The sequence below is a fragment of the Heteronotia binoei genome, chromosome 13 (genome assembly GCF_032191835.1).
Source record: "Heteronotia binoei isolate CCM8104 ecotype False Entrance Well chromosome 13, APGP_CSIRO_Hbin_v1, whole genome shotgun sequence".
Lineage (NCBI taxonomy): Eukaryota > Metazoa > Chordata > Lepidosauria > Squamata > Gekkonidae > Heteronotia > Heteronotia binoei.
The window spans coordinates 26,376,069-26,397,633 of NC_083235.1; the positions used below are offsets into that span (position 1 = coordinate 26,376,069).

At 47.4% G+C, this 21,565-nt stretch overlaps 1 protein-coding gene across 1 annotated transcript in view; it reads left to right on the plus strand.

The window, feature by feature from the left end:
• PIP4K2C (phosphatidylinositol-5-phosphate 4-kinase type 2 gamma) overlaps positions 1–21,565 on the plus strand; it is a 49,777-nt gene that overhangs the window by 22,557 nt on the left and 5,655 nt on the right. The window contains exons 5-7 of the mRNA XM_060252126.1: positions 2,267–2,413; positions 11,782–11,820; positions 12,385–12,498. Of these exons, the coding sequence (XP_060108109.1) occupies positions 2,267–2,413; positions 11,782–11,820; positions 12,385–12,498 (300 nt within the window). The remainder of the gene's footprint in view (positions 1–2,266; positions 2,414–11,781; positions 11,821–12,384; positions 12,499–21,565) is intronic.

Here is a 21,565-nt window from a genome sequence, read left to right on the forward strand (position 1 = left end):
GGGAAGGGAGGAGGAGAAGCATCAGGGATTGGTGGGAAGGGGAGAGGAGACGCTGCTGGGATCTAGGCTGTGTGGGAAGGGCCGCCATTCCCCCCGCTTTCTGGATTTTTGCCGAGCGGAGGGGGGGGGGAGGCTCCAAATCGGGGGTCCCCCGCCCAGGCGGGGGATTTGGGAAGCCTAGTGCAGTCTAAGCAAGTTGATGCAAAATTTTTTTTAATTTGTGTAGCTCTCATTACCTTTCTTCAGGGCTTTTTTGTAGCAGGACCTCCTTTGCATATTAAGCTACACCCCCCTGATGTAGCCAGTCCTTCAAGAGAGCTTAGCCAAAAGAGAATAGAAGGGGAGCTGAGCGTGCTAAATAGGATCTTTGGCTAGCAATCAGATGGAGGTGTTAATGCAGGTTAGACGGTGGGGCGAGCAGATACCTGTGGTTGCTGCTGCATGTGCTGGGAGTGAAGAAACAATGACTCCTCCTTTTCATAATATTAAAAACTAGCAGATGTTTGGATCTGCCTCTTGTGTTACTCTGAACCTTTAAAAAAATTGGATTTATAGCCCGTCCTATATTCTGAATCTCAGAGTGGTCACAATCTCCTTTACCTTCCCCCCCTCCTCCCACAACAGACACCCTGTGAGTTAGGTGGGGCTAAGAGAGCTCTCATAGAAGCTGCCTTTTCAAGGACAACTTTTACGAGAGCTATGGCTGATCCAAGGCCATTCCAGCAGCTGCAAGTGGAGGAGCGGGGAATCAAACCTGGTTCTCTCGGATGAGTCCGCACACTTAACCACTAAACCAAACCTGCACATCCCTCGTTGAGTTAGAGCACAGAGCTGAAGGGAGCCCTTGTAGCCCTCACATCAAGGAAGCTGGAGGTTAATTTTGCCCTAAACACAGAGAGAGGGACTGAAAGTTTGTGGCCTCCCACTAGAGGGTGTTTGAGCCCTTTGGAATCATTGCAAGCAGAGGTTCGAGTGCCGTTTCATAAAAGGGAGCAGTTGTGTGAAATAATCCTCTGCAGCTAGAGTCCCCAGCCTTTTTGATCCTTTCAGCACCTTTTGAAATACGGCAGTGTGGTGGGTACAATAACAAAATGGCTTCTGCAGAAGGTGGAGCCAACAGCAAAATTTCAGGGAGAGAGATTAGGCATGAGTCTGTTAGCAGCTCTTCAACATTTCAGATGGAAGTTCTGTTTAACAGGACACCTTTTGATTGGCACAGCCAATCAGAAGCCCTGCTGGGCACAAGCCCCACCTGGTCCTGCCCGTTTTTTAAAAACACTTGGTTGGCACCAGGGAAGGTTTTGGTGGGCATCCTGGTATTCCCAGGCACCACGCTGGGGACCTGCCCTCTACATCAGAACCTGGCTTCAAAGGCTCCAGTTAGCCAAAAATTGTGAGGTAGTTTCTGGTTTTGCAAGTGTGGGGTGGCTGAGGGCAAGTTTTGGAGATGAATGAATAGGAATTGAATAATGGAATAACAGGGAATGTGTGGGAAAGAACTACCATAACCAGAACGGTCGCAGCACTGAAGTCTCTCTGATCCTGTCCTCGCCATCCTTCTGGAAAACCCACAGGTGCTGCCCATGCGTTTCCTCTTTTCTTTAGATCTTGGATTTTGGCTTTAAGTGATTCTGAAATTCTCAAAAGAGTGCCACTTTTGGTATCCAACTCCCCACCCTCCAAGGGCTCAGAAGATCCTTCTAGAGCAAGGGTTCCAACATTGTTGAGCCTGTGGGCACATCTGAAATGGCGGCCACAGGAAGTGGAGCTGAATGCAAAATGGCTGTCTCAGGAGGTGGAGCCAAATGGAATACTTCCCTCCTCACACCTTGTGGGAAGAAGGATATTTTGAAGGGGGAATGGAGCCATGCACTGACTAAGGAAAGCCCAGGTGTTTACCAGTCATCCTCATCCTCCAGTGGAAAAGCCTTTTTTTTGAATTAGGGTGGCCAATAACAGCCCCTGCCTTACAATGGCCCAGCCCAATTTTTGAATAGTTTTATGGGTGCCAAGGGAAGTACTGGCAGGTACCGTAGTGCCCGTGGGTACCATGTTGGGGATCCCTGTTCTAGAAGTTGGCCTTAACTACGGTAATTTCCATTTAGCTAAAAGCAAGAACTTGTAGTCCAAAAAGTGGACTCTGTCATAAAGACTTGACTCCTGTTTCCAGATCTATTATCTCCATATTGCAGTCTTCTGCAGCTTTTTCTCTAGTGCATTTTAGACTGCACGTTAGTCAATGACCCTCTGTGTTTTCTCATTCCAGTATATTGTGAAATGTCATGGGAACACCCTCTTGCCCCAGTTCCTGGGGATGTACCGGGTCAGTGTGGACAACGAAGAGAGCTACATGCTGGTCATGAGGAACATGTTCAGCCACAGGCTTACTGTGCACCGGAAGTACGATCTGAAGGTAATGGGGCCTTTGCGCAGTGTGGGGTCCTGTTTGTCAAGCTGTTGTATCCCCAGTCATCTCTGAATGCAAGAGGCATGGGCTTTGGAAATCCCTAGCAAGTTTTCCAGTGTTTCATAGTAATAGGCACTGTTCTGGCAGTCGGCAGTCAAGTAACAGTGTTGGATTTTTTTTACCTTTTTGAGGCTTGGGTTGCAAGAGAATTGGGGCTCTGGAGCCTTGTCTCACTCACACTTCTGGTTTTAGAGATTCCCAGCCATACTCCATTGCCATGCCTGGCTTTCATCACTCACCGATTTCCAAGGGTGGCAAAGCCAGAGTAGGGAGTATAAGAGGAAGCTGGCAATCATTTATATCCCACCTTTGTCCCTGGGAAGGAGCCAAAGTAGGTCTCCTCTCCTCTGTTTTATCCTCACAACAGCCTTGTGAGGTAGGTGAAGCCGTGTGTGCACGTGACTGGCCCAAGATCACCCAGCAAGTTTCCACGGCAGACAGACATTTGAACCTGGGTCTCCTGGATCTTCGTTTAATCCTGGATCCTAGTCTAACCACTACGCCGCTCAGGTTTCTATCTGGGTAGTCACCTCCTCTGTGTCTGCTCTCCTCTGCAAAATGTGAATGATACAGTTGAGAGGACAAGAGCTAAAGTTTGATCCTGTCCCTTTGGCCTCCAAGCACTATGGGGGCAATCCTCCATTGCAGAGTTCACATCCTCTCGCAGTAGGCACCTCTTCTGTTTGTGCAGTTCCAGTGTTTCCCCATGAGCCCAAAGTGCCTAGTTGCAAGAGGACACGAGCTCTGACAAGGGTCACTGACCACCCTGCACCCAAAGAGCAGTTATAGCACCCAAGCCAGCAGTATTTTTAAATAGTTGCTATTAACCGGAATTGTTAGTGTCCAGAGTGCTTTACCTCACGTAATTGCATACCATCCCCACCTGCTGTGTGTCAAATGACGCTCGTGGGTCGATTCTTATGTGGCACTGAGCATAAGGTTCCCGATTCATTCTCTGCTTAAACAGTCTTGGGTAGCAGGAATGGGAGAAGCATCTGCCTCAAGTTCCTATGAGTTGATGGAATGGCACTAGTATGGGTGGACCAGTGAGACACTGGATAAAGTAGCTCTTTATCTTTTCAGAATCTCATGTGACAAAAGGCTTGAATTGCCTAAGCATGCATACAAGATCTTATGTTTCTGTTCAGCATCATGTTTCCACCCAGTGCGCGGTCTCTAACACCATTTAGAATCATGTGGCCCTCTTATCTTATCCTGCCAGCACTTGATTCTTGTACACCACTTACTGATGTAAGCTGCCCTCAGCCCGGCTTGCAGCAAAGGGCAGCCTAACAAATCTAACCTAATCAATAAATAAATGCACAGGTCCTATATTTAGGATACATGGGGTTGGATCCAGACCGCATGGGCAGTTTTCACTGATTCCCTCTTCCTGCCACAGACTCCTTTTACGACGTTTCTTAGGGCCTCTTGTCCCCCAGGAGCAGCATTTTGTGGAGGTAAGTTGGAATGGGGAAATAGGACATCTCCATTCTGCAATTGGGAAACTTAGTCTAGATCCAGCTTAGCACAAACTGCTGGCACCGCTGTAAGTAGCAGAAAAGGCCAGGGGTTGATAAGCAAAAGGGAAAGGTCTCTAGAGGTTCAGTGAGTCTCATGCTGCCTATAGCCCTCTTGATGGGGGGGTCAGCATTTCAGCAACAGCATCAGAAGAATGAGAACTGTCTCAGAGGGACTGCACAGGAGTCAAATGCAGGATTCTATAATGCAGCGAACAATGCTGTGGAGTCTTGTGAGTGAAAATTCTGCTTTGTGATCTACTGGCATTAAAGTTGTGAGCTACTACATAAATTAGCTAGCTCTGAGGCCATTATTCCTGAGCCAAGACAAAAATGTGCAAGCCAGAGGCTAAAAAACTGTGAACTAGCTCATGCTAACTCAGCTTAGAGGGAACAATGGCAGTGGGATATGTATCCTGTGCAGAAATAAATCCAAATTTCTGCCTTGACTGAATCCCGCAATTTGTATAAAATTGTCCTTGTGTTGCAGAACTCATTCAGTTTCTCCAAACTGCAAAGAGAAGCAGGGAGTTACGTTGCACCACTGGAAATCCTGCTCTCTTAAACGGGCATGTGTGTGCTTGATCATTGGAAATTTTTATCCTACGTACTTTCAGGCCTGTTGCCTTATAGCCACAGAGACTAGAAATGTGTGTGAGTGTGTGTGCGTTTTAAATAAAAACCCAAGATTCTCAGAGTACTGGTTTCTGTGCCTGGATTTGCTTTCGTTTGTTCCTTGTGCAAATATGCCTTTCCCTCCCTCCATCTTCCTACCCTTTTCTGGTATCTAAATTTAGATGTAGGCTCCTTGGGGCACGGATTTCTCTTGCTTACGTTGCTCTCTGAAGCCCCATAAACTTTGAGTGGCACTTCAGAAATAATGAAGAATGAAAAGACTAACCCTCATCTCCTAAGACCAGGAATCTTTTTTCCCCACCCCAGTCCCAAAGAGATCACCTTCTAAGATCAGAGATGACTCTTTGGTCTGCCGTGAAAACGTGAAAGCAACATCACCCCAGAGTCAGAAATGACTGGTGCTTGCACAAGGGACTACCTTTACCTTTTTACCTTAACATAACTTGTGGCTCCCAACCCAGGACAGGTATTAACTAGCTTAGCAAGTAGCAAAAGGGGTATTTGTGGTTCTTCCTGGTTATATATGAATTTTGCATGATTACTCTCTGCTTCTTGAATCCCATGGTCCCTTGGCCCAGCTGTTCATTTGTTTCTTTACATAAAATAAAAGGCAAGGTGAGGGGCTTGGTTCAGTGGAAGAGCCTCTGCTTTGCATGGAGAAGGTCCCAGGTTCAATCCCCGGTATCTCCAGTTAAAAGGGCCAGGCAGTAGGTGATGTGAAAGACCTCAGCTTGAGACCCTGGAGAGCTGCCGCCGGTCTGGTAGCAGAGATATAAATTTTTAATTTATACCCCGCCCTCCCCGCCGAAGCAGGCTCAGGGCGGCTCACATAACATAAAATACTGCATTACAGTAGTACAATAATAAAACAAAATAAAATACCCCAATTTACAATTATTTCTCAGTTAAACATGAAAACATCAATAAAACAAGAATTAAAAACCACAGATTAGTTTAGTGCTACGAATATAGCATAGCTTGCATAGCAATGAAATAATAATTCCACATTAAAAAGCCAGCTGGAAGAGGACGGTCTTGCAGGCCCGGCGGAACTGTTTAAGGTCCCGCAAGGCCCGTATCTCTTCTGGTAACTGGTTCCACCAGCGGGGAGCTGTAACCAAGAAGGTCCTCTCTCCTGTCGTTTCAATTTGACCTCCTTCGGCCCAGGGATTGTCAGCAGATTTTGTGAGCTAGATCACAGCACTCTCTGGGAAACATGGGGAGAGACGGTCCCTAAAGTAGGCAGGTCCTTGGCCATATAGGGCTTTAAAGACAATCCTGGCCTCGATGGACTGAGGATCCACTGTGATAACATCTCTTAAACTGGAACCTTAAGGTTCTTTACACCAGGCGTGTCGAACTCATTTGTTATGAGGTCTGGATCTGACATAAATGAGGCCTTGAGGGGCCAGGCCATGTCGGGTTGAGCCATGTTAGGCTGGGCCATGTGTGTGCCTATTTAAGATTAGGTAGCAGAGATATAAATTTTATAAAGAACAAACGCAAATATATATATTTTTTAAAACTTAAAACATTAGTACTCATTGATCTTAAAGGTACTTTCTTTGTATTTCTCCCATGGGATTCAAGGAACTGGATCCTTCCCCAGGGACTGGCGGGTGGAGGGGGCTCAGTCAATAGAAGGAAGAGAAGTTTGGCTCCGTAGCTCTGCTGTGCAATTGAGAGAGCCTGGCAAAGCAAGCTATTCCTCCCCCCTTCCTCCCCAAGGGAGGAGCCTCAGCCAATGGAGAAAACAGAGGTTTTGCTCTGTAGCTCCTGTGCTATTGAGCAAGCCTGGCAAAGCAAGCTGTGATGCAGAAGGAAGCAAGAGAGAGGGAGAAGGAAGCAGATGACAGCCAGTTGCTCCGGGGCCTGATAGGAGGCTTGAACTGCATGTTTGACATTCCTGCCTTACACTTTGTACTTCATACAGTCTCTGATAGACTGTACTTCACTATCCCAGCAACTGCCAGGCAGTGCATAGCATATGTCTCCCTTTCTTCTTGCTGTTGCAGTGAAATGATTCTACTGTCCTCGGGGAGGATTTGTTCAATACATGGCTGATTCCAAATGCAAGGTCAGTGACTTGTTGTGTACCGGAAAAACTTCAGCCTCTTGCAGATAGGAAAGTGGGACGGGTCACGTCTGCCCCGCTCTGCCGTCACCCACCGCTGCACCTCATTAAAGCTGACCCCAAAGCAAAATCTCCTGTGGCAAGGTTAGATAGAGCTTTTTATAGTGGCGCTAACTAGGGCCTCGTTCAGAGCTGCTGGCATTTTAAGAGGGGTGTGGGTGGAGATCGGGCCACAGGAGAAATCCAGCTTTGTCTGGAGAACTGCGGCCCATGTGCCTGTTATGCAGAGGATGCATTTAGCTCGGGTGTGATTGTAATCAGTTCTGCAGGTGATGGACATGCTGAATGTATTGTGCTTGCAATAAGGGCATTACTATAATGCTTGTTCTGAAATTACTGCGGTCCAATGAAAGGACATCATTGAGGTTTCACATGGGGGAGAAGTGTGCTATAGAAAACCAGGCAATTTCATTTTCTGTGCTGTACCTCCTTGTTTGGATTCTTGCATTTTTCCACTACATTTTTGTTACTATTTATACAAGCACAAGGACTAGATTATTATGTCTGTAAATGGAAATTGTGTTCCTCTAAAAGACACCCATCTTGAGAGCTGTGCCCATACCTCTCTTAGAGTACTGCAGGTCCCCAAGGATGGAGCACTCTTCTTTCTGCAGCAGCAGGGGGGGTACCTTAGGTCAATGATCCCTCAAAATGGTGCCCCAGTATTTCCTGGTGCCCCTTCCTTCTTCTCCAAAGTAAAGAACTGTTTATGTATTGGATGAATGAATTGGATGAGAGTCAACTATGGTATTAGTGTATGGGTGTCGAACTCATTTGTTATGAGGGCCAGATCTGATATAAATGAAACCTTGTTGGGCTGGGCCATGTCAGGTTGGGCTGTGCCATGTGTGTACCAATTTATGATTAGGTAGCAGAGATATAAACTTTATAAAGGACACAGACACAGTTAATTTTTTTTTAAAAAAAACCCTTAAAACATGCTTAAAATGATAGCACTTGTTGGCATTAAAGGTGCCTTCTTTGTATCTCTCCCATGGGATCCAGGGAACTGGGCAAAGGAAGCTCTGGCTTTTTCCTTCATTCCTTTCCCAGGGGACAAGGAGAGGGGCTTGGCTCAGTACCTCTGCGGTGTGATTGAGAGAACCTAGCAAAGCAAGCTCTTCCTCCCCCCTTCCTCCCCAAGGGAGGAGCCTCAGCCAATGGAGAAAATAGAGGTTTTGCTCTGTAGCTCCTGTGTGATTGAGCAAGCCTAGCAAAGCAAGCTGTGATGCAGAAGGAAGCAAGAGAGAGGGAGAAGAAGATGAAGAAGAAGATATTGGATTTATATCCCGCCCTCCACTCCAAAGAGTCTCAGAGCGGCTCACAATCTCCCTCCATCCCAGGAGACCATCCACACCAAATCCCGAGCCACACACAAATGTGGGTACAGCCTTCCTGCCCTACATAAAATCTGTCACCGACCGCATTGGCAAAATTCTCAAGCGCCATAATGTTGACACAGTCTTCAAGCCCACACAACAGATCCGCCACATGCTGCGCTCGGCCAAAGATATGAGAGATCCACTTTCAACCCCTGGAGTCTACAAAATACCCTGCTCCTGTGGTGCAGTCTACATTGGCACTACCCAACGCAGTATCAACACCCGTCTCACCGAACACAAGAGACACTGTCGCTTGTTTCAGCCAGAAAAATCAGCTGTAGCTGAACATGCACTTCAAGAAGGAGACCATGTCATCCACTTTGAAAGAACTGAAGTCCTTTCTACGGTCTCACATCATACCCGCCTGAACAGAGAAGCTATTGAGATTTACAAACACCAGCACAATTTTAACAGAAAGGAAGAAGGCATTTTCATCCACCAATCTTGGTACCCAGCTCTGCAAAACACCCTACAGACTGTAAATTGCAGAGAGTCTCAGAACAACCAGCAAATTCCACAGAACAATCAACCCAGTCAACAACCATCTTCCTTATCTTCAAACCCCTTCCAACCCTCCCAGCAATTAACACAGAACAATGGTCACATTCAACAGCCAGTTTCCTTATCACTACCCTTCCAGGAAGCCCCACCAAACAATGGGCACATCCACAAACCAATTGCCCTTTCATCACACCCCCTCCAGCCTAGAAATAGCAGCTCTCCAGCAGCCCTGGCCCCACTCAATGCACAGCAGCCAAGAAGGTCTGAGCGCCTGCTCCGGCTGCAACGCCACTGAGGATGTTCTCCGCAGCTGAGAATGAAACGTCTGGAAGGAAAACTTTCTCCAGTAGAACACGGCACTTGATCCCGAAAGACTCTACAAACCCTAATGATGTTACCAGCCGTGAAAACCTGAAATCTTTGATAATCTCCTTTACCTTCCTCCCCCACAACAGACACCCTGTGAGTTAGGTGGGGCTGGAGAGGGCTCTCACAGCAGCTGCCCTTTCAAGGACAACTCCTGCGAGAGCTATGACTGACCCAAGGCCATGCTCGCAGGTGCAAGTGGAGAAGTGGGGAATCAAACCCGGTTCTCCCAGATAAGAGTCCGCACACTTAGCCACTACACCAAACTGGCTCTCCAGTTTGAGAGAAGAAGAGAACAGATGACAGCCAGTTGCTCAGGGGCTTGATAGGAGCCCTCTGGGGACCTGATTTGGCCCCCGGGCGGCATGTTTGACACCCCTGGTATAGTGGCTAAGCGTGGCGGACTCTAATCTGGAGTACTGGGTTTGATGCCCCACTCTTCCACATGCGGCCAGCTGGGTGAACTTGGGTCTGTCACAGTTCTTTCAGAGCTGTTCTCTCGAGCACTTCTCAAAAGAGCTTTCTCAGCCCCATCTACCTCACAAGTGTGTCTGTTGTGGGGAGAGGAAGGGAAAGCAATTGTAAGCCACTCAAAGACGCCTTTATGTAGTGAGGAATTAGGTGTAAAACCACCTACTACTTCCATTCCCCTTCCCCCCCCCCCCCACAGAATCCACAAGGAGATTGCGGGGGTGGGATGGGAGTATAAGCCACACCCTGCATAACAGTCACTGGAACAGGGAAGTACAGTTTATCAGACTGTATAAATGACCCACTTTCTTCCCACATTGGAGCGGAAGTTGCTTCAGAAGAGCTCAAAGTTATCACTTTCGTATCTGCAAAGGAGGGGGGAACATCAATTTAGAAATGGCTGCATCTGTCATAGGATGATTAATCTGGAACTTCCCACCCTTTAGCAATTGGCCCCAGCCCCCATGGTGGCCATTTTGTGGATGTGCCCACTCCACTGCCTGTTTTGAAATGATGACTTGCATTTAATTCCACGAATCACTCTCTTACGATGCTCAGATTCTACAGTCAAATCACTGGTGGCATCCTCGCTGCCCTGAAATCACTGATGAGAGGGCTAAAGAAAAGGGCACAGGGCTAGGAGCAAGGGTGGAAGGTAAAAGAAGCAGACAATCTCCTTTCCCTTCCCCTCCCCACAACAGACACCCTGTGAGGTAGGTGGGGTTGAGAGAGCTCTGACAGAAACTGCTCTTGAGCAGAACAGCTTTGAGAGAACTTGTGACTGACTCAAGGTCACATCAGCAAGTGCATGTGGAGGAGTGGGGAATCAAACCTGGTTCTCCCAGTCCACACACTTAACCGCTACACCAAACTAGCTTACTGATGTGATGAGGTGGCTGAGGAAAGCCTTTGAGGGGGATGATTTGTGAGAGAGAGAAAGAGAGGCGTGAGGAGCATCATGGCAGAAAGCGGGAAGGTGGGAGTGGGAGAAACATACCAAAAGGACCAATGGCAGATGGGCCAGGAGCTGCCAAACTGCAGTTGGCAGGCACTCTATACGTTGAGGCATCCCCGCATTAAATTCGCTTCACGGTGTGGAACCTTTTCTTAAGAGAAGAAGCCACAAAGCTGGTGTCCAGTTCTTGCAGTTTGAGAACGGCTGCTTAAAATGCTCAAGGGGTGTGTGAACAGGAGAGCTTTAAAGCACTTTAAAGGGCTTAGTTGGACAGGCCTGGCTTTGGCTGCATCATGTACTCCCTGGGTAGCCAAGTCATATTCCCTCAGCTCCTTCTGTGAAATTGGAGGGGGGAATAGTCACAGCCAATGTTCCCTCTAAGCTGCAGAGTTTTGTGAGTAAAAATTCTACTTTGTGAGCTACTGGCATTAAAATTGTGAGCTACTGGCTTTAAAATTGTGAGCTACTGCATAAATTTGTGTGCTCTGGGGTTATCCTTCCCAAAACTGTGAGCTGGAGGCTAAAAATCTGTGAGCTAGCTCACACTAAAGCAGTTTAGAGGGAACACTGGTCACAGCCTCTTATTGGTAGAATGAAAAAGACTGCCATTTGTTTACACGGAAAAGTGTTGTGCACTATGTTGCACTTCTTCGATTTCAAACGTTGGCTTGGATCTCCCAGAGTGTTTCCGCTGGCAGAAAGATCCCTGCCCATGGAGTGTGACATTCGCTGTCCCCCTCCTGCTGCAACCCAAGCTGCTGTTCCAGGGGTGTGGGGAGGCTGTCTCCCAGCAACAGAATTTGAGGGGGAACTTTGGGCTGTGGTGGAAAGAGACAGGTGAATAAACTGTACTTTGCAAATGGAAAAACACTCCAGGGAATCCAAGCCTGTGCCCAAACCCTATCTGGAAGGGAGATGAGTTCCTGGAAATGCGCTCACCAGATACTGTGTGTTCTGCTGCCTGTTGTTTGCGGCCCTCCCACAGGCAGGTTTTTTGGCCGGGAATCACAATCGGCTTGCCGACAGAAACCACTTTATCCAAATTGTTTCTGTTGTCTTTGTCTGACCAAGGCAAGTTCTGTAATGTTTGAAGCTGCAGAATTTTGCTGCTGTGCAGGTAAGTGTGAGCAGCGAAAGGTGTGCTATTGCTAGTTGGATATATTTTAATGATCTTCAGTGAATCCCCTGCCTGGTTTTTGTGATGACCTTTGGTTTTTTGACAAACGGAGCAGGTGTAACGGGAGTGCCGTCGTTGTTTGGTTCCCCTGATAAGGCCTTCTGTTTCGGCTTGTGTATTCAGTCCCACACTTCCCCAAACCTAACCTTTGTGTTTCTGCTTTTTCTTTTAGGGCTCCTTGGTATCCCGCGAAGCAAGCGATAAGGAGAAGGTAATGGTACATCACGGCTGGCTGCTGAGGGGTGTGTGAGGTCTTGTCACCCCTGTACTTTTGATTTATGTTAGCCTTGGGAGACTGGGCCAACATAATCCCCAGCTGAACCGCTTCAGTTCAGTCACCTAGACTAAAGGGGAATATTGCTGGAGGGAGCTGCAAGGTATTTTTATGCTCTTCAGTTATACCCTGCCTTTCTCCCCTTTGGACAACCCAAACGGCTTACATTGTTCTCCTCCTCCTCCTCCATTGTATCCTCACAACAAGCCTGTGAGGTGTGTTAGGTTGAAAGCGTGTGACTAGCCCAGTAAAAACCCAGGGAGGAGTGAGGATTTGAACCTGGAGCTGCCAGGTCCTGGGGTCCCCAACCTTTTTTGAGCCTGCGGGCACATTTGGAAGTCTGACACAGTGTGACAGGCGCAACAGCAAAATGCCACAGGAGGCAGAGCAGGAGCTAGCCATCCATGTGAACCTCACCTTAGACCATCTTGCCGCTCTTTTATTTGACCTGCTGATTGGGCAGGGGTCTGAATTTAGGATATGTTTTGATGGTTCTTCTAGGGCAAGGATCTACCCACACTGAAAGACATTGATTTTCTGAACATGAACCAGAAGATATACGTCAGTGAAGAAGCCAAGAAGGACTTCATGGAGAAGTTGAAGCGAGATGTGGAGGTATGGGGGTTGCCGAGACCCAGTGTAGCCCAGCTAAGAGAGTAGCATTTTGACTAGTGAAGATCAAGTGAGAAGTGAGGAAATGGGTGCAAACAAGGAGCATCTGGAGCTAGAATAAGCTGGTTTTTAGGGTGGTAATGAAGCTACTTATGCTGACTCAGACCCAGTCCATCAAGGTTGTTTGTGTACCCAGACTGGCAGTGTTTCAAGTTTATTTCAATTTATATCCCGCCCTTCCCACTGAAGTGGCTCAGGGCGGCTCACAGCATTTAAAATCTAACATAAATTTTGAATTTAAAACATCTTACACAGTTAAAATAGTAAAATAATAAAACATATAACAGCGGTCTATCAAAACTACACTCAGTTTCTAATGCCAGTTAGTTATAAGCCAGCCGGAAGAGGGCTGTCTTACAGGCCCTGCGGAACTGGCCAAGGTCCCGCAGGGCCCTCACCTCTTCTGGCAGCTGGTTCCACCAGAAAGGAGCCATTACAGAGAAGGCCCTGTCCTTGGTGGATTTCAGGCGGGCCTCCTTTGGCCCAGGGATAACAAGCAGATTTTGAGATCCCGATCTCAGAACTCTCTGGGGAACATGTAGGGAGAGACGGTCCCTAAGGTAGGCAGGTCCTAGGCCATATAGGGCTTTAAAGGTAATAACCAGCACCTTGTACCGGACTCGGTATATTATTGGCAGCCAGTGCAGAATCCGAAGCCCTGGCTGAATGTGCTCCCATTTTGGGAGCCTCAATAACAACTGGGCAGCGGCATTCTGCACTAACTGCAACTTCCAGGTTCGGCACAAGGGCAGCCCCATGTAGAGGACATTACAGTAGTCCAACCTCAAGGTAACCGTTGCATGGATCACCATTGCTAGATCGTCACGCTCCAGGAAAGGAGCCAACTGCCTCACCTGCCTAAGATGAAAAAATGCCTCCATTGTTAAGGAAGGCTCCAATAGTACCCCCAAACTCTTGATCTTGTGCGCTGCTGTGGATCTCCATGCTCTCAAGTAGAGGACTTGCACATCACCAACCACCTGATCCCTTTAACTGGAGACACCAGGGATAGAACCTGGGATCTTCTGCACACAAAGCAGATGCTCATCCACTGAGCCACAGCCCCTTTCAGTTGTTATTCCCTTCCAGATGCTGTTCAAAACCATGAATTGTTCAAAAGCAAGGCCCTAAAAAAAATTCATTCATTGCACACAGTTTTTGAACAGAAGGTGGTGTTGACCAACATTTCCTGATGACGAGTTTATTCTAATTCAGAACCAGTTGGGTTTGAGTGTATGTTGTCAAGCTGGCTTCAGAAGAGGGATGATGCCTTCTGCAGGGTTGGTTCTCAGTTTCCTAATAGCCACATGTATAAATGTTGATAGAACAGGACTTTTAGCCCCTTTTCCAGCAACTTCCCAATAAGTGCTGCCCACCTGTACTTTTCTATGAGGTCTTACCTTATGACAGTTGCATGAGAGCAGCAGTATCAGTCTTTCTTGTGCTGTGGAGAAAACCGAAGAAGCCCATGCTTCAAGTCCTCCACTTGCCAGCAATGCCCATATTTAAGAAAGGAAGACTGGATTTATACCCTGTCCTTCACTAAGAGTGGCTTACAATTTCCTTCCCTTCCTATCCCCACAACAGACCCTGTGAGGTAGGTGGTGTTGAGAGAGCTGCTCTCGAGAGAACGTGTGATTGACCCAAGATCACCCAGCAGCTGCATGTGGAGGAGTTGGGAATCAAACCCGGTTCTCCAGATTAGTGTCCATCACTCAACCACTACACCAAACTAGCTGTTGAGTGGTAATAGTGTAGTGGGAAGGAACCACTGCATGGACATCTCATGTTCCTTGGTGGTGCTGCCTTGTACACCAACAGAACACAAGACCACTCTCCTTCTCCCTGACAACTCCACACTTGCTGTATCTCTTGCCAGGCCTTCTCAAGCTTTCCCATAACATCATCTTCTCTTTCATCTGACCAGAGTCTTGCCCAGTGATTCCCTAATGATTCTTCCCCAAAGCAAAGAGCCAATCTTGGCTTTTCTTCACCTCATCGAAGCAGGAAGTGTTTCAGAATGCCCCTGTTGATAGAGAGCACCCTTTTGGAAATAGTTGGCCCCCTAATGAACAACATGTTTGGCTTGAAACCTCCCAGGGCTTTGTAACTGCTTTAACTGCTCTCTGTGTGTCATCCATTTTGTGCTTGCTCCCACCTCCCATGGTAGCCATTTTCTTGATTGCATACAAAATTCTCAAAATCCAAAAAAATGCCTAAGGCCCACAAGCTCAACAAAACTGAGGTGTGCCCCAGTCTGCCCCTTAAGACTGGTTTCCTCACCCCATGCTTTCTCAGGATGAATGTGGGTGATGGCAGTCGACAGCCCAGTCCTTTTGAAACTTCCAGTTGGAAGACTATTGTGGTTCTGTTGCCCAGAAGGAGGAAATCGTATGGCATGACATGCAATTCTCGCCCAGTGAAAGGAACTGCTGACAGATAGTCACTCGCCACCAGTCTTGCTGTGTGGCCTGGCAGAGGTGAGGCACAGGCAAGGATGTGTCATCCTGAAACTCTGTATTGAGGGGTTTCGTGAAAAAGTGCAAGTAACAGGGAAGGTACTGCCCCTGCCTCCCTGACTTTTAGAAGACTTCCTCTTTAATTAAATGGGCGAGATACCAATCTGAAAGCAGATTTGCATTGTGGGATTTTCAAGGCTAGCTCCAGCGAGTGTGGGAGTTTTCCCATCCCTCAAGACAGGCAAAAGGCCCAGCTCCTCAACAGTGCTGTTATTCTTGTTCACACCCCAGAAGGTCAGAGGTGGTGTGGGAGAGCTCTCTGTATGCCTCATTCTGGGCACTTTGCTGTAGGGCCTTGGAGACAGCACCGTTGATGGAGCAAAAGTGGAGTTACTTCCAAAGGTGCGTTTGGATTGGTGCAGGGCTCTTGTCTCTGGAGGGCTTGCAGTGTAGCAAAAGCTTCACTTTAGTTAAAATCATTAGGAATTAAAGACTTCTAGCAGCTGATTCTTCTAGACATCTGGGGATAGGAGCAGGAAGATGGCTTTATCTTATTACGGTACATTTTGTTTTCTATACTTCCACAGAGTTAAGGGCAATGTACACAGTTCTCTCATCTTCTCTTCTGTCCTCCAACAGCCTGGATAGGTTAAGCATAGAAAGAATGACCCACCCAAAGCCACTCAGTGGGTCCCATGGCTGAGTGGGGATTTCACCCTGGATCTCCCAGGTCCTGGTCCGACACTCTGCTTCCCTGCACTTGGCTGTCTTTAGACAGTCCTCTTTTCATGACTGCCTTGCACATTGTTTGAAAACCCATTATGTTTGGTCTTCTCTTAGGATATATACAAATACACATAATTTTGCTCCTGTAGATGCTATGGAGAAGTGCATCTCAGATATGCACAGCCTTCACTGCGGAATCAAACCTGGAGGGCATCAGTGGCTTGTGCACAGTACTGATTGTTTGGTGTCTGAGACATCATGAATCCAGCTTCTCATTTTTTTAAAAAATGTGCTTTTCCAAAAAAAAAAAAAAAGACAAAGGATGCACTAATGCACTGAATATATTTAAACGGTACTTTTAAAAGAAAAAGTGGACTGTTCATCTGAAGTATGGGATAAGGGCAAAGCTGAAGACTAATCAGTGTTTGAATGACTGGCAAGTATGTTGTAACTTGTGGCACAGGTGGAAGGAGAGGCAGGGTTTCCCATGTGAGGGAAGAAACCATTCCAACTCCTGTTTTGTCTGTGTGCATGTCAAGGTTACACTAAGGAGAAAGAGCCAAGTATCTGCTTTCTACTTTCGGTCTCCAGGCAGGGCTGTTGTCATAGCTGTAAAGCTTCCTTTCTTCATAGTCTTGAGGACTAGAAACTTGAGTTTCAGATGCTTGCCTGAGTCTGAAGATGTGGGTTTTCTGGAAGGCAAATATCCTTCAACTTTGCTGTAATGGGACTGGGAAGGAAATATAGCCCTGGAGAAGGGGGCTTGTCTTCTAGTCTGCCCTGGTTCTGAGGGAGGGAGGGAGGGAGGGAGGGAGGGAGGAAGGGGCAACCAGCTTGCTCAGCCAGCTGAGTGCATCTTCCCATGTGTTGAGCACCACCTTCCTCAGCTGTTTGGGGCTAGTGGGGGACAGAAACCACACTTCTTCGACTGGCCTGGCCTGAGAGGGCATCAGACCACTGGAGGAGTCCCTGGTGTTTATAATGGCCAATCTGCCCATACATGGGACTAGAGCTGAGGTTAGCTTCCAGGACTAGAAAAATGCTTGCAGCTGATATCTCATCAGCTATTACATTTCCTCGGGGACTGAGTTTGCAGCACTGAAAATGCTTCTGCAGTGCAAGATCCACCCTATTAGATTTAATGACTGTTAATAGCATGTGATTGGGGAGGGGGGTTGCAGATGCTCAGAGTCTTAATTGCCAACCCCACCATTACTCGGAGCAGCCTTTTCTGTTCATCTGCTGCGTCTGTGCCAAATATTCCGATTATTGCACAAATCCAGAGAGCCGTGTCAGCAGCAATCAGGAAATTATACAAAGTAGATTTCCTGTCTGCAGAACTTCGAGTTTTGAAGCATAGTAAGGACAAGTTGCCGAGTGATAACCCCTAGGAAAATTCTGTCTTCTCCTAACTGCATGGGAGCCTTTTCCAAAAATTTGCCTGTTCTGAATTGTCTGCTTAGGCTGGGATTGCGTGAACATTTTCCGGGAGGAGGAGAAAATTTATTTCTTATTTTTGTAGGGCGTCTGGGCTTACTTTCTCTTTTGCTGTTTGTGATTCCTCCACCTGAGAATAGAAACTGAGGCACACTGAGAATTCTTTGCTTTCCAGAGGGGAGATCACATCCAGAGGGGAGAGCCAGTTTGTTGTAGTAGTTAAGTGTGCAGACTCTTATCTGGGAGAACTGGGTTTGATTCCCCAGTCCTCCACTTGCACCTGCTGGAATGGCCTTGGGTCAGCCATAGCTCTCACAGGAGTTGTCCTTGAAAGGGCAGCTGCTGTGAAAGCCCTCTAAGCCCCACCCACCTCACAGGGTGTCTGTTGTGGGGGAAGAAGATAAAGGAGATTGTGAGCCACTCTGAGATTGAGTGGAGAGTGGGATATAAATCCAATATCATCATCTTCTTCTACTTCTTCAAACCTTGCCTCAGCCATGCACTCATATAGGGTTGCCAGCCTCCAGGTGGGCAGAACAAATAAGGCACAAAGCCTACCGTGAAAACCAGCTTCCGTCTCAAAATAAACAAATTCAACAAAATCTGCAGGTATTTCCCCACTCAGAGCTGGCAACCCCGCTCATTAGGTAACTCCCTCGGCAATAGGATTATACCTGCAAGACAGGCGTAATCCTATTGCCCTACTGTACAGGGCCGATGTAAGGCTTATTGAGGGCAGAGCACTTCATGTACCTAAAATAGTGTAATAGTGTACACTTCTGCATTCAGTGTTAATAAGTAATTCCTCCTCTTGTCCGTGACGGATGCTGTGGAGGAACAGAATGGAGCCCTACTGTGATGACATTCATATGAACAAGTAGTTCCCAAGTAGAACGGCTGCTGAGATTTACGAATGTGTGAGTCAGGAAGGCTCCACCTTCAAGTTCCATCTCTGATAACAGCTCACAAGGGGATGTTCGAAGTGACCCATCTCTCAGCTGCAGCCTTCTGCCCCTGACATTATTTACCTCTGATATGGCATTTATACCCCTTCTTTTATTTCTCTACTCAATTAATGATTTGGAGAATAAATGCAAAAATACAACTTAAATAAGATGTACAATACGATGTTCCTGGGCTGGCACTGGTTTCAGCAGCCTCTCTTCCTCAGAAACATGGGGAGTAAGACCCAAAGGCCCAAGAGCACTTGGACTCTTGCCTTAGGTTCACACCTCTGGCCTTGCCCAGGTTACCTACCTGGAAGCAGAAGAGACAAAGAAGCTCAGCTCCTGCCCTTTAGTCAGCAAAAAGATCTTCACAGCCCTTTCCCCCATGTCTGTAATACAGGAGGAATGCTAATCAAACTTACAGGAGGACCATGATAAAGTGCTTAAAAACCTGTACAGCTCTGTGCAAGATAAATGCTATGTATTAATATAAATGCGTAGGAGGAGTGCAAATAAACATTTTCCCTCGGTTCTTTCACTGAGGAAGGGAACGACAGCTTTAAGTGTTTGGGGGGTTTTTAAGCAGAAGCCAAGCACCACAGAACAGAGCCTTAGATCATAGAGCAGAGTTGGCCAGGTACCTTCAGCCCTGCTTCTGGGCTTGGGGAAGGCTTGTTAGCTGCCCTCAGCTTGGTGTAGTGGGTAAGTGTGCAGACTGTTATCTGGGAGAACCGGGTTTGATTCCCCACTCCTCCACTTACAGCTGCTGGAATGGCCTTGGGTCAGCCATAGCTCACGTAGGAGTTGTCCTTGAAAGGGCAGCTGCTGTGAGAGTTCTCTCGGCTCCACCCACCTCACAGGGTGACTGTTGTGGGGGGGGAGAGAAGATATAGGAGATTGTAAGCTGCTATGAGTCTCTGATTCAGAGAGAAGGGTAGGGTATAAATCTGCAGGCTGCTTCTTCTCTCAATGTCAGTCCGCACCCCTTTGGCACGACTCTTGCCGCTTCCTTGGAGCGCCAGTGCCCGGTTCTGTGCGATGCTGGAAGAGTTGTGATGCAGTGCCAGATTGGGACAAAAGAAATACTGATTAATAACAGTTCTTTGAATCCAGGGAGTGGAGGCAGAACGAGGACTCAGGTCTGGGATTTGAAGCTGGCCTTGTTCCCGAAAGAAATGAGCTTTGAACAGCCGAGGCAATTAATCACTGGGACAAGCTTGCCAAGAGAGGGGGGTAGGTTGCCCCCCCCTCCAAATAAAACACACATATGCCGCCTTCAGATCCAAACTGGACTCCCTCCTCAAGATAAGCTTAGCTGCCTTTATTATTCTTGATTAATCCAGAATAAGTACTGCTCTCTGGGTTTGTTTTTTTCTGCCATCACCATCACTAGCTGAATTCCTGTGCAAAATAATTTAATGCCAGCCCTTAGTATGCCTCTGCTTAAGGGGAGCAGGAGGGAAATCAATCCTTTAATTGTGTGTTAATTGATTAGCTCCTCCGTGCTGGGCCTATAAGGGTCTCAGGGCGGAAGTCAATGGACTTTAAGAGGATGTAACTCAGTTTAGGATAGCACCGAGACACCTTTCTAGTTGTGGTTAAGCTTGCACTTCAAAAATTTCTAATCAAAGTAAGTAAGTGCAGTGCATTCTTTAGTAGTAAGGGAGTACAGAGTGAAGGAAAGGGGAGTTGTTATCCCTGTTCCAAGTTCCGTTCCCAGGGCTTTTTTGTAGAAAAAGCCCAGCAGGCAGGGCTGGCCCTAGACTTTCTGGCACCCTAGGCAAGGCTTACCGGTACTTCTGGTGCCCTCCCCACCCCACACTGATAACATCACTGAGTCACATCAGGTACCCAATTTGGTGCCCCCAGAAGGCCAGCACCCTAGGCAATCAGCTAGTTTGCCTGCAGGAACTCATTTGCATCTTAGGCCACACTCCTTGACACCAAGCCAGCCAGAACTGTGTTCCTGCTCAAAAAAAGCCCTGTCTGGTCTTTGGACTACCCAGGACAAAGTGGTAAATTCTGGACTGTATCCCTGCAGATGGTGGTGATTCACATTTTTAACAGGTTCTTTATGTGAAGCTCCCTCCCAGCCTTATAAGCAAGAATATATGGGGAAAGGCTATGCAGAACATGTTGCGCTGATATTCTGATTTATTGCATGCAGAAGGTTTTTAGTTAAAAAATGGGGAACATGCAAGAACATTCCCCCCTCCCCCCCCAGTTTTCTGATGTTTGCAGTCTCCTCATCCTACCATTTAACTCTGTGTAATTTTATAGAGCTCATCCATTAGTTGAGTCTGGCCACTGCTGTTAGAAGAACTGAGTTGCTTCAGAGAGCCAGTTTGGTGTAGCGGTTAAGTGTGCGGACTCTTATCTGGGAGAACTGGGTTTGATTCCCCACTCCTCCACTTACAGCTGCTGGAATGGCCTTGGGTTAGCCATAGCTCTCGCAGAGCTGTCCTTGAAAGGACAGCTTCTGTGAGAGCCCTCTCAGCCCCACCCACCTCACAGGGTGTCTGTTGTGGGGGGAGAAGGTATTGTAAGCCACTCTGAGTCTCTGATTCAGAGAGAAAGGTGGGGTATAAATCTGCAGTCTTCTTCTTCCCAGACTGGAATAGGCAGTTCCAGGGACCCATCTTGAGGACTGGAATGTGCTTTAACTGCAAGGCCAGGATGTAGGAAACAAGGCCGTGACCTGGAAAGGTGGCATGTGTGCTTGGCCCGGGAATGTCTCAGTTCGGATTCCTGTTTGGCCAGGAATTTCACCGGGGTACCTTTGGGCAGTCGTGAATGCATCTTGGCCTGTATCCAAGTTTATTTTGAGGATGAACTAAAAATGTGGTGTTAAGGGCTTTAATTTAAATAGGGCTCCTTGGAGCTGGCTCCTGGATCATGTAAATTGGCAGCAGTGCCACCTGGCATGGGCAGTAATTGCAGCTAGCCTTGCCCACCCACCCCGCCCCCCAGGTATCTTCAAGTAAGGGACATAGATCTGAGACTCATTTGTTTGAAATTAACTAACCAGACTCCTTTTACAACCTTAAAAAAAGGTTGTAATTCCTACTTCCAAACTTGGAATTTCTCTCCAGATGCTATTTCAAGGTGCTTATCATGATTGCATGGAGATTGATGCGATGCCCACTTAAACAGGCAGTTTTTCAGAAATGTAGTTTGCCAGGTGCTGTTAAGGATTGAAATTTGGAGGTTAAAGCAGACTGGGTAAAATGGGGACTGTCTGTCTTTTTTCTGGTTTGGTATCACAGCATCTCCACCAATAGTTGACTGAGGCGGCTGAGAGGTGATATGATCACCATCTCCAAGTACATGAAGGGCTGTCATATAGAGGATGGTGTGGAATGGTTTTCTGTGGCCTCAGAAGGTAGGACCAGAACCAATGGGTTGAAATTAAATCAAAAGAGTTTCCAGCTCAACATTAGG